The sequence below is a fragment of the Lissotriton helveticus genome, chromosome 8, assembly GCF_964261635.1.
Source record: "Lissotriton helveticus chromosome 8, aLisHel1.1, whole genome shotgun sequence".
Taxonomy (NCBI): domain Eukaryota; kingdom Metazoa; phylum Chordata; class Amphibia; order Caudata; family Salamandridae; genus Lissotriton; species Lissotriton helveticus.
In genome coordinates, this window is record NC_136069.1 from 732,142,392 (window position 1) to 732,157,960 (window position 15,569).

General features: G+C 43.7%; 1 protein-coding gene across 2 annotated transcripts in view; it reads left to right on the forward strand.

Moving 5' to 3' along the window:
* The first annotated feature begins 243 nt into the window (after window positions 1-243).
* ANKRD10 (ankyrin repeat domain 10) overlaps window positions 244-15,569 on the forward strand; it is a 118,438-nt gene continuing 103,112 nt past the window's right edge. The window contains exons 1-3 of one of the 2 annotated variants that reach the window (XM_078657532.1): window positions 244-1,185; window positions 11,118-11,270; window positions 12,854-12,945. In XM_078657532.1, the coding sequence (XP_078513658.1) occupies window positions 973-1,185; window positions 11,118-11,270; window positions 12,854-12,945 (458 nt within the window). In that variant the 5' untranslated portion in view covers window positions 244-972. The remainder of the gene's footprint in view (window positions 1,186-11,117; window positions 11,271-12,853; window positions 12,946-15,569) is intronic. The other variant, XM_078657533.1, reaches the window with a different exon arrangement.

Consider the following 15,569-nt stretch of genomic DNA (forward strand, 5'->3'; position numbering starts at 1 on the left):
GTGAAAAACAGAATTTATAGAATACTGTATACACGGTAGCACCACACATCGTCCCAGAGGAGGCCATGCAGAGAACGCAAAAAAGCTATTTAATTCATAAATTGCGTGGCAAACATGTGTGCAAGGTATAAGTTAGCAAGAAAAAAAGCGGAAGAACATTCGTTAGAATTTTGAGTTCAGAGCAAGTAATTGTTTAGTAGGCAAGATGAGCTTGGATTTTTTATTTTATTTTATGCATTTTTATAAAGCGGGGACATTACCCGAAGGTGTCAGAGCACTGTACAATAGAACCAGTTACGTTACATGAGAGAACTGTTGCAGGAATAGAACAAACAAGAATAGCATGAACAGAGTGTACAAGCAAAAGTAAGAATAAATATGACACATTTTACAATGACTAAAGAACTTCCTGGCGAACAATAGCAGGCCATAGAATCAAAACAACGCAGGCAAAAGGAAAACAATTTCAAGTTGGAGTTCCCAAAAGAGCTAACATCGTATTTTCCTTAACGTGTACCAAAAACCTAAAGACGTCACGTATACAAAAAAAACGGAGTGTCTTCTCTCACTGTAGTGAAATGTAGGGAGGTCACTTCCTGATTTTGTATGTTTGTCTTCATCGCGTGCGTTTTTCTTTTTCCACTTAGCTGGTCGGACCCACCCGAATTCGACAGAGGTCGTGGAGTTGAGGTAAAAGGTTGTGCGCGAGTTGCATGACAGAAGGGCAGAGGTACGTCTTTTCCTTGGTTCCAGGCCGCGCTTTGCGATCTTCCTCTGGGCTTTTGTTTAACTGACTGCCAGGAGGAGGCGGAGCGTCTTGCGTCTGCGGGCAAGGAGGCCTGGCCTATCATTTTCTTTGTCCCGGCTGTCGGAGAAGACTGTGCTGGTTACAGCTGGAGGGTAGAGTGGAAAATAACGCCTCACTGCACCCTTCCCCACCTGCTACCAGAACCTACGGGCCTTGCTAGAGCTATGTCAGGCCAGCTCTGCTTCGACGCCGGCTTTTCCAGCGAGGAGGTGCTGAGCAGCCGATTCCCGCTCCACCGCGCCTGCAGGGACGGCGACCTCCGCGAGTTGTGCTCCCTATTGCAGCCGCCGCGCGCCCCCAATGGCGCCGCCGACCTGGCTGCGGAGGACTCCTTCTACGGCTGGACCCCGATACACTGGGCCGCGCATTTCGGCAAGGTACCGGGCAAAGGCGGGGGCGCGTTTCTTCTTTATTGTGGCGCCAGCGAGTGAAAGTACTGCTGTGTGCCCTGGACCATTGGGTTTGGTGGGGTGTAACCCCTTCCCGGGAAAGGGCACATCACGCACATATAATAGTTGGTTAGGGTATTTAGTTTAATTGCTCAGTCGCCTCATTTTGAATTCCTCCCCTCTTCTCTCTCCAATGGAACGTTCCTTGTGTGTCTTTCTGAGCATGGCTGGGATGGGCCGCACCATTTTCGAACGAGTGCAGGGGGGCGGAGTTTTCCACAGATAAAATATTCATTTTTCGCGGGCAGATGTTGACGGCTAGAGTTTGCCAGTGGTTTTCTCCCGCCTTGAATGTTTGTTTTATTCTTTCGGGTGAGATACGACACCCTCATACACCAAAGCAAGGCGTATCCTACAAACTGCTGTTCTTCCACAGTAACTTCTAGTTTGTTTTACACGGTGTAACTGCCGATTGCGAGTTATCTCCGTTCGTGCAGTCACTGAAACTGAAATTATTTTATGAACTGTAACAGATTTTTAACCCTGTCGCGACTTCTCTTCGTGAGTTAATTGTTGCGTCCGATATTTTTTCAAAATAAGACTTTGTTTAAATCTTGGTGAAAGCGGTACAGACCGTAGCATCCGTTTTCATTTCAGATTTAGTTTAAGGATCTGAACGTCAAAACTTTAATGATTGGTTTGTGAAATATTGCCTCGGGTGTTAGGTGAGGCGCTTGCCGTTTATCTCGGGTTCAACAGGTCACAGTCGGAAGTCACCCATTTTTACAAAAAAAGGAAGATATGCTCGTAAAGAACTCGAGCTCATTCTGACGTTCCTTTTGAGGGAATCTATATTTCATGAATGAAAACACTGTACACGGTTATGCCTTAAAGAATAGTTAATAAACACTTTTGCAAACCAGTTGTTTTTGGATTATGATTGGGCAATTAGGCATGCAGAATAACTCCTACAGAGAAACATATATATTTGTTCTACTTCGCATTATAGCTGCCGCTGTCAGCACGTTCCAGAGTCTCGTGAATTGCTGTATCCAGCTTGTTTTTGTTGAGGATGTTTTTTGTTTGGTTTTTCACGTGGCCCAACGCATAAATGATTTACTGGTGGTACCAAGGCTGAAGCGAGCCCGAATGGGTGGTCGCCAGCTCTCTTTTCTAGTAGCCAAGTGCTGGAACAATCTCCCAGATAACATCAGGCTTGAAAGTAACCATCTCGCCTTTAGGAAGCGTCTGAAGACACTTCTGTTCCACTGATTGTCTTCAACCAGTCCTATGGTCTAACAGCGCTGGGATGCCTCAGGGTAGCCATGCGCTGGAAAAGAGTATTCATTCATTCAAATGCATTTTCCCTTAAACACTTTAGTCAAATCCCTTTGATACAGTATTCAGAGCCGAGCAGGAAAGATGCCCAGACTTTGTAAGGGCTACAATGCCACACACATGGTACCAGTCACTACACACTTACTGGTACCATAATGCCACACACATGGTACCAGTCACTACACACTTACTGGTACCATAATATAACATGCTTCAATTTAATAATCTGTGTAAGCAAAGCCCAGAAGTTATTTGTTTACTTACGTTTTGTAAGCTCTACCTTTACTCTGGTCTATTCGAAATGAACAGGGGGAAAAATTATCTTGTAGCGCAAGTAACAATTTAGTGTCACTTTTAACTGGGCCGAAACAAAGTTAGTGTAGTTTTCCCGAGGTTCTGTCTTTACAGGCTGGCCGCTGGTTTTGTTTTTGAGTACATTCGTTTTGGCATTGTCCCTACTTGTGTCACCAGTCCTAGTCGGTATTTTTCCCAGTGCTCAGCCGCCTTGGTTCCCAGCTGCTTACTGCACAGATGGTTTTTCTTTATGCATACTTGGTACATTATTTATTGGCGTATAAATAGTGACACTGATGTTTTCCAGAAGCCAAGCCTTCCTCTTAGTCACGTATCTCCTACTGGACTGCTTAGCTGCATCAGTTCCTGATTTAAAGCCAAGTATCCTCTTCCCCAGATATTGGACTCAGGCCAACTTGTAACTGGAGCAAAGAAAATGAGCTTTAGTAGTGTAAAGCAAACTATTATTTACAGCCCACTGTGTACATATATTTTTTACTTTGTTTGGATTTAGCATTAAGACAGACTAAATGTAGTCTGAGGGAGACCAACTATCTCATAGCTTTTGAATCAAGGGACTATTTAGGAAGCTGGCACTTTGTGATATACCCTCGTGTAGAGGGTCCAGCGATTTTTCCCCCCCCAGAAGTGCACAGGACTCAATGTAAATCCAAAGTGTTTATTTGTGGTAGTGTGATCTAGCAGCCATAGGCTAGCACAGAGGAGTGTAAGATATTTGTTATGCACACAGTGACCAATAAATGACACACAACGCAAAGATGAGATCACCAATTTTTTACACAATTAGCTGTTTTCAAGGTTTATTTTAAGACCAAGATGCCTAACAAAACAATGTGTGCTCGTCCGTAACACAACTGGTGCTTATGTAAAGTATTATGACCCCTTCGGGTCTAGTTCACGCTACATAAAACTCACTCTCATACCCCCCACAACATTTTTTTACGTGTTCAAGAAGAATACTTTTCACTTTAAAACAGCAAACACTTAAGACGCAAATTTTTCATTTCATCCATGTTTTTCTTCCCCACATAGTTTTATATAGCGCAAACCTGTCCCAAAGGTAACTGGTATCAGATTGCTTTACATGATCACCAGTTGCTTACGCAAGAACACATTTGTTTTTGTTAGACACAGGGAGATTAATGGCCCGATGTAGGTAAATCCTAATTACTGACTCTAGAATACCGAATTTTACCGATTCGGTATTCTAGAATAGGTAAATAAGATGTAGGAAATAATTAGGTAATTACCAATTGTCAAGAGGGACAGGGTGTCACTTTGACACCCTGTTGCACCCCTGATTCTGGCTTGTGTGCCATGTGGCACACATGTGTCACATGGCACAGGTGTACATGCACAGATGTGCATGTACACAGGAATTAGTTATTTACCACACAATAGAATTTCGTGGTAAATAACAAATTCTTAAGGGCATGTGACACTATTTTCAGTGCCACCTACATCTAGATTTACCGAATCGGTAAAATTACCGAATCGGTAAATTTTAGGCCCCCTACATCTCAAACACCAAATACCGGTCGGTAACGGCCGAAATCGGCCGTTACCGACCGGTATTTGGTGTCCTACATCGGGCCCTTAGTGATTTGCCCAGAATCATGGGATTTTGAGCATCACTGCAGAGACTTGAACCCGAATCCCCAGATTTGAGATTGACCGCCCTAGCCGTTAGGCTAATCCTCTCCACTAATGTTAACCTATGGTAAGAAAACAAGAATGTCATTTTTAGGTCTCGCCTGTCGATGCGCATGCGCATCGAGCAAGCGAGACTATAGGGGCTCATCCAGACTTTATCTAACTTGCAAGGAATCGTGGCGATTCCTTGCAGTGCCCGTGACTTTTAAGCTCAATGCGCATGTGCATTGAGCTTAAAAGCGCGTGCACAGCCGCCCGCATTCCTCCGACACCTTTGAAGTGAAGCTTAGCTTCACTTCAAAGGCCCGGTTCTTCACACCCACATGCCGCTCTGCCCTGCTCCGCCCCCTCCCCTGAGTCATCCTGCCTGCCCCTGCCCGCAGTGTCGCCTTTCTCCTCCCCCCTCCCCTCTCTTCCCTCCGTCTTGTTAAGCCTGCCCAGCCTGTGCCGTCTCTCCCTACCCCTTAACCCTTCATCCTGCCCCCACCTCCTTCTGTCTCCCAGTCCCTACCCACCCTGATGCTATTTAAACTCGCTCTGTCGCCCTCGTGTCTGGTTTACTTTTTTTGTCGTTTAAAATGGTATCTGTTTAGCCATCTGTTGTAGCGCTATTAGAAACACCCAGATACCTCTACTCATTTCCATCAGCAACACAAATCTGTCAAGGAAGCATGTGCACGACCCCGGGAGAAAAATGAACAGATTATGTGCGTGGTTCCTGCCTTCATTTCTTGCAGCAAAATACCGTCATACAATTGAGCATTGCGGGCTGAGGTGCGCGGTCATGGTCTGAATTATTTTGTGAATTATCCGCCCCAATTTGATACCAGGCATGCAAGTGATTAATCGCAAAGGACACATCGGCAAGATTCATATAGCGCTCCCTTCCCAACTGCGGGGCGGCGAAGGCACTCTCGGACTGCTTGCACACTACATTTGGCCGAGTGTGCAGTTATCACAAAAAGGACTGGCTCTTTTATCTAACTTTTGTGTTATTGTTGAGCAAATGTACTCATTTTCAAAGCAACTTCTTAGGGTTAGAATGCGCAACTGGATTTAGGCGTAACATTTTAAGAAAGTCGAAGGTTACCGGCATTAAACACCTTGTTTTTTAGGAGCATGGTTTAAATGCCTTTTGAACTATGAGGTGCTGCACTACCCGTCTCCGAAGGTACTTGTGAGGGTGGAGGCCTCGCTGTCTCAGGGTCTGCGCCGAGTGAGCTACCAACACCTCTGGGCGCTGTGACACTGAGTGAGAGAGTTAAATAATATCCCCCTTTATAGACCCCGCTCACACATTCTAACACAGCTCGTGAATTGCAAGGCTTGTAAGTTCCGGTAATGTTGCCAATACATGCTCACAACTCACGGGCTCTTCTCAGACCAGTGCTTGTTTAAACGTGTAAAGAAAGAAAAAAAGCAGTTTTGTGTTCAGAAAAAACAATATGTTTTACGCTATAAGCTTTAAACAATTTAAATAAACAAATTTGCGTACGTTCATTTTGTAACTGGGCTAAGCTATCCATTTAGTTCAGACAAAAAACACAGACCGAAAGCCTGCAAGTGTGTGAAACATCACATGTTTTCACCAGTTGGAAACGAAACAAGAACAGGATACTTTAGTGCTTTAAGCTGCGTCGTAAAGATTGTAATCTGTTGCCTGGCAGCATCTGTGAGATGCAAATCAACTAACAGCAGGAAGCTAAGCTCCGGAAAAAAAAATGGAAGTCACTGCTGAAGTAAGGGGTAAATACACAACTCCCCCTTCGCATACGTTTAAATGCACGGAAAATGCTATTACTTTGTAGTCGTCAAGATAAATACAAATTTCATGTTTGCCTATATTTTACAAAGAGAACGGACCCAGGAAACTCCGTCAAAAGCCGTAAAATACATCACCAAAAAAAGATGTACATTAAAACATTAGCTTTACTTAAAATACTGTTGGCCAGGCCCCTTACCCCTATGCGTCTTAGTGGCACTGCGCCTGCTGCACCACTAATGCATACATGTAAATCGTCAGTGTGAACTATGCTCATGCTGTTAATAGGATCTCAGCTAATATTACAAGGAACAATTTAATAACCGCCCCAGCAATGGATGAGTGACTGAGGGAATTCAAGAATAAATCAGTGGTTTGATGCATAAGTGCCAAAAGGAGTGACAGAGTGCATGTATGCGGAGTACAACAGTGACTGAAGAGGCATTTTAAGATACGAGCCAGACTTTTGTAATTTGCAATGCTTGCTGTTCTTTGTATACTGCAAAGCATTATGCCACCTAGGTTTGTGACAGTAGTGTAGAAGAGCCCAGAGAAAGTCTGACAATTGCCATGTTGGTGCTTATCCATTGTAAATGCAGATTTACAGAGGTATGGTGCGGAGTGTGTGAGCGGCCTAGCAGACATGACACGGAGTGGTCAAGAATAAACAAGCACTGGCGTTGCCAATAGGTCTCGCAGTAGGAAAGTTGGAGCTTTTGTAAATGACAAAGCCCTTTATGTTTTTAAAATGAAAACAAAAATAAAAGGCATGGTTATTTGCAATTGTAATAGCTCCAACTTTCCTACTGCGAGACCTATTGGCAACGCCAGTGCTTGTTGAAGATAAGCACACAACTGTCAGATCAACGCTAGTGAGGGTTCAAATTAGTACCAGGACTGCGGCACAGGGGAGGCCAATGTTAACGAATGGAAGAATGGGCGTGTTTTGAGGATGCACTGCTCACGAGTTAGTAAAGTGATGTTAGGGGTCGATATCCTAGAGTTAAGGTAAGCGCAGGGGGCAAGGCACCACCAAACTTACACCCCCAGCAGCATAAGGGCAGACGGGTGCAGAGTGCTAACACAGCGTCGGTTGGCAGTGTAAATCAATGGAGGATATCGGTTTTGGAGAAAGGCTGCAGGCTCGGATTAGGAAGATGGTCGAAGGAAACTCACAGCTGCCCTGGAAAATTTTAATACTAGGGGACGTAGAGGCACCGTTGGTCAAGCCCCCCAAAGCCCAGGGGCTTCAGGTGCAGGGTTGTCCTTTGGCATCGGAACAGCACACCGGACAGGTCAGGTTCAGGGGGAGTCTTCGTATTGAGGCTGTAGGGCGTCCGGAAGGGCTAAGCCCATGGTGGAATGTGGCTTTGAATCGCTGGGGAACCTGCGCAGGACAGAAGGGCTGCTTGGGCACAGGTATTGGGTGTTTGGTACAGAGGTGGATGCAGAGGCGGTTTTGCGATTCCTCAGGGCACAGTTAATTTTTATTTAGAGTTTGGTTTTTCTGGACAGGTCGCTGTCCACAGGAGATTGAGTCTTTGTTGAAGGTAGGCAATCCTCCCAGGATTTTGGAGGTCGCTGGGCTGTAGGACAAGTCGACTTTTATAATAAGGGCAAATAGCAGCAGACAGGCCGGCAGGGCTGGCATAGTCAGTCACTGGTCCTTCTTCATTCTTTTTTTGTGCAGCTCTTCGATGTCTGGGCTTTGCAGGTCATCAGGAATCTAATTTCAGTGTCCGGGGGGGGCACAGAAACACTATATTTAGGGGCCTAACAGGTAGAGGGACAAATGGGTTCCTTACCTGGGATGTGTACACATACTATTTTGCACCATTCCATTGGGAGGGAGGCATAGCCCTAGTAAGGATTGGATAAGTCCCACCATCTTTAAGATGGTGGGCACTGAAAAATGTTCTTCACTTCTCCTCCAGCACCTGAGGGGTGGAGTTGGCGAAGGGTGGAGCACACCTCTTTTTCTCATGAAGGTTTTCCCCCTCTGTTCTCCCTCCAAGAGTGGAGGTTTGAACTGGAGGCTGACGTCTGCTGCTACAGCTGAGGCTGGGGTTGCATTACAAAGGCCTTTGAAGCTTCCCTCTCGAGCACTGTGCTCCTCCTGAGGGATAAGGTGTGACCCGCCCCTCCTAGCATGGGTTTTGCTTCTGTCCTCCGAGAGCAGGGGCTCTCTACCCAGAGGTCCAGAAACATGTCTGGTGGTGGCAGGCTTCCTAAAGCCAGTGAAATACTACACTAGGGTTGGTAGGTTTTCAGGGGGCACCTCTGAGGTGCCCTCTGGGTACATGTTTTAATAAATCCAACACTGCCATCAGTGTGGGTTTAATTAAGAGGAGTCTTTGGTACCAAACACTTCTGAGTTTAGTTAAGCCATCAAGGTGCTGGGGAACTAGAGTTGTTGAGTTTCCAGCCCATGTACTCTCTATGGCTTCCCTGGCACTTAAAATATTTAAGTCTGGTCTTAATTTTGTAATGGCATATCTCATGCAGATATGCCCACACCTGGGGGATAGTGCATCCTGCCTTGGGGCTTATAAGGCCTGCTAGAGAGGTGTCTTACCTATACTTTAGGCAGTGCTGCCTTGACATGGCACTCAGGCAGTGTGCTGCGTCGACTTTGTTGTTTTTGTCTGCACCAAGGCATGCGGGCTGCAGTAGCAGTGTGGCTCTGGGGAGGGACGCCTGGGGGACCCTCTACAGTCCCCATGCCCTAGGTACCAGGGTACCATTTACTAGGGACTTACATGGGGGTCTGAAGTTGTGCAAATCATGGTGTAGTTTTAGGGAAGGAGCACTGACACAGGGAACTTGGTTGGCAGGGACCCTGTGTACTTTAATTCGAAAACACCTAATTTTCGAAAACACATTTTCCAGGCAAAAAAGTGGGGCTAGCCATGTCAAGAGGCACTCTTTTCACAGGCTGTCTTTTGTTATGAATCATCCCAATATTGCAAATGCTGATCAAGCAACAGCCCCTTTTCGACTTTATTTTTATTGTTTGTGTTACAAAAACACTATTTCTGAACAAACTTTATCTGATTCCAGTAGAATAGTGTAAATGTGTTGCGTAATCTGGCTGCACTTAAAATTCAGTCCTCCGTTGGAGTCTATATTTTTAGGTCGTGACCTACCAGACTGCGCAACTGTTTGGTTTGCTAAATACATTTTGGTCCCATTCAGAAAGCTGACCTAGGAATGCATTCGGCCTGTTTATTGCCATTTGCTTTGTGGTTGGTAACTCACATTATTTAGCTTTCCATTTCGTGGCTTTATTTGTTTTAGGCTGTCCAGCTTGAGTTTGTACCTTCCTGTTATCCTATTTACAGTATCCTTCCGAGTTCTCCCTCTCTGTAAACAGGCCTATAAATCTCGTCACATTTGTTGTGCATTCAAAGACTGAGGCCAAATGTAAGGCGTTGTCTTCCTACGGCTTTTGTTTACTTTTCTTTCTCTGACTTCAAAGTGAGAGGATTTATGTGATGATCGTGCTGGATACTGGGGTAGGAAAGAGTCTTTTTCTGGCACATGACTGCTTTTAAATGAACTGTAAGTATCTCAGAATAGATCAAAATTGGGAACACAAATGAAGCATATATATTTTTTTTCTGAAGCGCATTGGAAATAAATACTTTAATATGATTAAAAACACATTACTCTAGGTGATGCAATTGCCACATGTTTTCGTCTGTGCACTGCATAGTTTTATTACTAAAACTATGTGTGCGCAAATGTAATGGTCATTTTAGTTGAAAATGTGTAGTCTGTAATGGCAATGTGTTACCATACCATGAATACTCCACTCTGTTATCCGCAACACTCCACACAAATGCATTATTTTCTGCACCACTCCTCTACACCATGCCACAGCGCTTTGCATCACTCCATGCCCCTGTACTCTACTACGCACCACTCGTCTACGACACTGCATTCCATGACGCCGCCCTGTACATTGCTTAATTCAGCGCCACTGCAATCTGCCACTCAACTCTGGCCTCAAAGCCACTCCATGCCACTGCCCTCTGCATCACTCAACTCTAAACCACTACATTGCACCACTCTATGCCTTTTCACTTTGCGCTCTTCTACTCTGCGGCGCGTTACTCTACTATGCAGTACACTAATCTACGCCACTACATTCTACAACCCTGCATTGTACACTGCGGGATTAAATGCCACTGCACTGTACCCCACTATACTCTGCAACACGCTACGCCAATGCACTCTACACCAGTCCACTCTACGCCATGCCACTCCACTGTATGCCACTCTGCGCAACTCCACACTATGCCACTCAAATACACAACACTCTCTGCCACTCCACTCTACAACCTTCTACTCCCATCTTCGCCATTCCACTCTGACGCTCTACGCGGCTCTCCTCTGCGCCACTAGGTTTTAGGCATGCTGAACAGCAGCCACACTGGTGTACTGTATTGGCTAAAACACACTGGCAAAGCGAATAGCTCTTGCATAAGCGAGACTTATTAGCTTTGCCAGTGCTTGTTTCTTTTTAAGGTCAAAAGCAATCTGATTGGTTGCTTGCGAGTCTTGTATGCCTCATACATTAATGATTCTTGTGCCTATATCTGCCTGCCCTACCCCTGCAGTGTCAAGGGAGGCTCACTTTACATGGTACAAAGGAGGTGGCTGGCTTCCGGCCATTCTCAGTAGTTTAATGCACTGAGGAGCATTCGGTGGCACAAGTCTAGTACGGTGTCTTTATAATGTTCTTCTCATGAAAGGGTGCAGAGAATGGGGTTTGCGACCATACTGTAAAACGTTTTGAATGATGTTTTTTTCCATTCTCTAATTTGTTTCTCTGTTTTGCATTTTGAAGTTGGAGTGTTTAATGCAGTTGGTAAGAGCTGGATCCAGTGTCAACACCAGTACAACACGATTTGCTCAGACTCCTGTCCACATTGCAGCTTTTGGAGGACACCCCCAATGCCTGATCTGGTTGATTCAATCAGGCGCTAATGTTAATATACAGGTAAAATGCATGCCTATTTCTGCGGCCGAGTTACATGTGCTGGCCGTGATTGGATCTCGAACGCATGAAGTCTTCTTCCTGAAGCACTGGTAGTAATAAGTGGGATACCCGTAATAATGCACAATCTGTAGTGTATTTTAAGGCCAGCTCATAAAAGGTTACACGGAATTTAAAGTCTGGCTTAAACCCATATCACCTGGAAGTTTGTGGCAGTGCAGTACTACATACAGGCCATGGGTATGGCTGTTTTAGAAAGACAGAATGCTACTTCCTGTAGTGAAGATCTTGTCCAGTTACGTCTGTGTTGGTATAAGAGGTAACGATTTGGCTTTATGGTGGGCATTAATAGATCCCTATGCTTGGTGGATGAAAATTATTCACTAGTTGAACACTGTGGGTAAACTGTACTCAAAGGCCCCCTGTACTAGAGCCACGCCAGAGATGAAGTTGTGAGATAAAAATAAAAACCTTGAATTATGGCCAGGTCTGCTCCTCGTGATTATTGCAGTGGTCAGAGATAACTCCATTTTAATGTTGTCGTCTTTAGTTGATATGCTTCAGTATACTCCATTTTAAGGGAATTCTTGAGATTTTAAAACATGTAGGTGTAGATATCAGGCACAGTAAAATGTTGCCTGGCGTTCTCGAACGGTACCAGACATTATATATGTAATTCTGTTCTTTTTTACCAGAATTTCTCTGAAGAATGCAGTTAGGTTTACTGTTACCGTTAATGGTGCATATTGTTAACTTTATTGCATGGTGTGACCAAATAATTAAAGTCTTTTCTGTCGGAATGGGAATATCCAGTTTTCCTTTGGTGCAAGAAGTGGTTGGTTATTACATGATTGATTTTAAATAATTGCAATACTTGGTAAATGGTTGCAGTGGTAGGTTGATTACCTGGGTCTTGTGTATGGCGGTGGGATTAATTTGTGTGTTATAGTAAACATCCAGGTCTCTTCCCAGTCTATGTAATTTTCACTTACTGTGGAGTCTGTTGAGGAACGAGTAGCAGACTGGGTGCTTTAAAACGTCCCGATTAGAGACGAGTTATGGACTTTTCACGCGTTTCCATCGGTTTCTATACTTGTTGAGGCTAATCCTACGAGGTGAAAAGCACTGTTGTCGTAATGCATTATTTAAATGACCGATTCACAGTTCGGCGGTGTCTCCTGGCCACAAAAGTTGTTAAAGCCAATTGAAGCCATTAACAGTAAGGTGCTTTGATGATTAAAAGCCATGTTCGCTGCAGTGTGAATGGGGCATGTTGCTTTTCGTGCATGTGAGGTTGTTATGCTGAAAGGGTTAGTTCGAGTTGAGGGCTGTGTCCTGGATGAAAAAAGACGTGCATTCAAATGTAGAACGAAAACTTGGAGGATAATAGTTAAATTAAGTTCTGGCTAACTCCTTCCATTTCTGTTTTTCACAATCAAACTAGTGATTTCAGGAACACTTTTAGTGTGTGTGGTGTAAGGAATTAAATTTTTTGCTATTGGGCGTTGTTTAAAAAAAAAATAGTCTATTTTGGGGAGGGAGGGGTGGGATTTGTGCTTGACAAAAACTGTTGTTTGTCATTTCAGGACTATGTAGGTGAATCGCCTATACATAAAGCAGCCCGGTCTGGTAGTATGGAATGCATAAGTGCTCTTGTGACGCATGGAGCGCAAATCGAGTAAGTTGCCATTATGATTGACCAAAACAGAAGTTAAAATGAACAGTAATAGCATTACACAGAATCTGCCCGCTAATGTAACTGGGATATTTCTGGGGACGTTCTATAATTTTAGTCATTTTCAACTGCCTCTCCCACCCCTCCTACATGGAAATTTATTAGAGTGTAGCAGACTCCATTTGATAGCTGCAACGTTTTAGAAGCAGAAAAAATTTCTTTGTACACTGTAGTAGAAACAAAAAAGGTGTTTAGCAAAAAAAAACCAACTGTAGTATAACTGTAAGACTTCAAAAGTTTGGTTCTGTTTATCATATTGCCCGTTGTTCTGCCGGGTAGGAGTCCAAGAAAGAATAGGCACAGCTAAGTGGTACTTAAGTGGGGCAGGGTAGTGATCTTTTTTTTGGTCCAATTGCTGCTAAATGTCCACATTTTGGCAACCCAACTTCTTCAAAATAGCACTTACATTTTCAATTCTCGTTTGGTCTTCAATCTTCCCCTGCAACTCACTGCCTCACATGCCACCAACTTCCCCTTGAACCACTCGCAATAACTGTTGTGGGAAAAGCTGTTCTTTTCCATGCTTCTTGTTCTCAGTTGTATTGTCTTTACAGTCTCCATGCCCAGCATCTTGTTACCGACTACCTTTTCTGTTCTACTAAATGTATTAATCCTTGCTGATATGGTGGTTTCTTTTTTACTTCCAGTAGGCATATGCATTTTGTTTCTGCATAAAGTTTCCCAGTCAAAACCGCATCGATACTGCCGCACTTTGTAGAATGATGTATAGTGTTCAGTACATATGCTCTTTAAAATTTTTTTTTACTAAGATTTATATAGCGCGAACATGACCCGAATCTGGTATCGGAGTGCTTTACAAAGCTCTGGTTGCTTTTGGATGCTATCCTACACCCATAGATGCAGGCCAGTCCTGCTGTCACTCTGGTGTGATGCATGTGAACCTATGAGCATCACTTTTTTTCATGTGTATGAGCACAGTACTGTTTTTTTTTCTTTGTATAACTGACTGCACAAAAGGCTTTTTATGTTTTATCTACCAATTATCCACTGATTACTGGATATAAGGTGAGGTTGGTGCTGCATATGCATTGTCCCTCATGGTTTCACTCGTGTCAAAAGGCATAATGTGCATGTTGTACATGTAGTGTACAATGTTAGCATTATTCTCAGCATTTCTCTTTTTTTTATTTTTTGTTGTTGTAAATTTCATCCACTTGACTTCCTCCTATCAGTTTTGGCTATTGTTTCTGATTGTAATTTACAGTAAATGGCTTTTTGGAGAGATGTGCCAGATGGCCAGGAAGTGGTATATAGATGTGAATATGCATGCAGCTTGAATTGATGGTTTTGCTGCATGCTTAATTTTCATCTTTTGTTGGTGTTTTACTTTTTTGTGGTCTGTGGTAGTTGACGACTCTGGCTTACTACCTCTGCAAACCTTTGAGCGACTGCACAGGTAGTTATTGGTGGCTTTGTTGGCATAAAGGGACGAGTTAATTCATGCACTTTTAGAGGAATTGGTCTGCTAATAGATGTCTAGGCAGTTGGTACTGGTTTGCTTGGAAAGCTTCCTGCATTTGAAAGATGTTTCTAGTGGCTAAGTCTTCTGTTCCCTCGCACCAGTTAATAGTTGTCTTCTGACTTCCTTAAAAGAGCAGAATATTTTTAATTTGTGTGTGGGATGCTTTCTTTTTACTATATTTTTGTGATGTGTGCAAGCCAATGGCAATCATTTTGGAGTTTCCTTAGAAAATGTGTTGCTTTATTTGATTGTGACACCTGTCTTTAAGTGTTTGGCTTAACAGCCATGTTGAGTTTTTTCTTTCTTTCTTTCTTTAGAGATTGAAACCAGTTTCAACTATTAACTGTTCATGAAATCCTTTCGGTCGTAATTTTTTTTGCTAGGGGGTTATCCTGTATTTCCACCCCCCCAGCGGGCCCACGGTTTATTCTTGTACTGCATTAGGTTTTAATCTTTCTGTTTTTTGCTTCTAACCAGTTTTGAAGTATTTATCAAAGAAATCAAGTACCCAGTTATCTGGATGACTTCTCCTAGACGTTCTCATTCAACCTTATGGTTGGTGCTTTTGTCAGCTTGTTCGAGCTTTGGTTTGACTTAGTTAATGGTTTTGAAATGCTTCATGTTAACGTGTGAAGTTCCTCAGATGGTTATTTGTTTAATGCAGTTTTACATTTGTGTCATACTTTTTGGATCTGAAGTCATTTTTCTTCTGGCTAAAACCAACGGCAATGAGATTTCATCCTGTGGCAGATGTTTAGTGCAGAGTTAAGTTCATTTAGCTAGGATCTAGTAGTGCATGTTGGCATGTCCTGAGTAGTACCTTGTGGCACTGGTTGGGAGGGGGGGATGAAGTTTCAGGTTCAGATTTATTGGCCAAAGCTGGTACAACCCGTATTTCACCACTATTATTTAGTTAATGGACTGGAATGTATGGGTTGTGCGTATTCTATTCAGTAAATCAGTTATATCTAGTAAGAGGGCTACCCACTTTGTCTAGAGACCTAATGCTAAGTTTTGGGGTTTATTTTCCTCCAACCAGTCTTCCGCACCTTGTAGACACGTACTTCTTGGTCATCCCACCTAA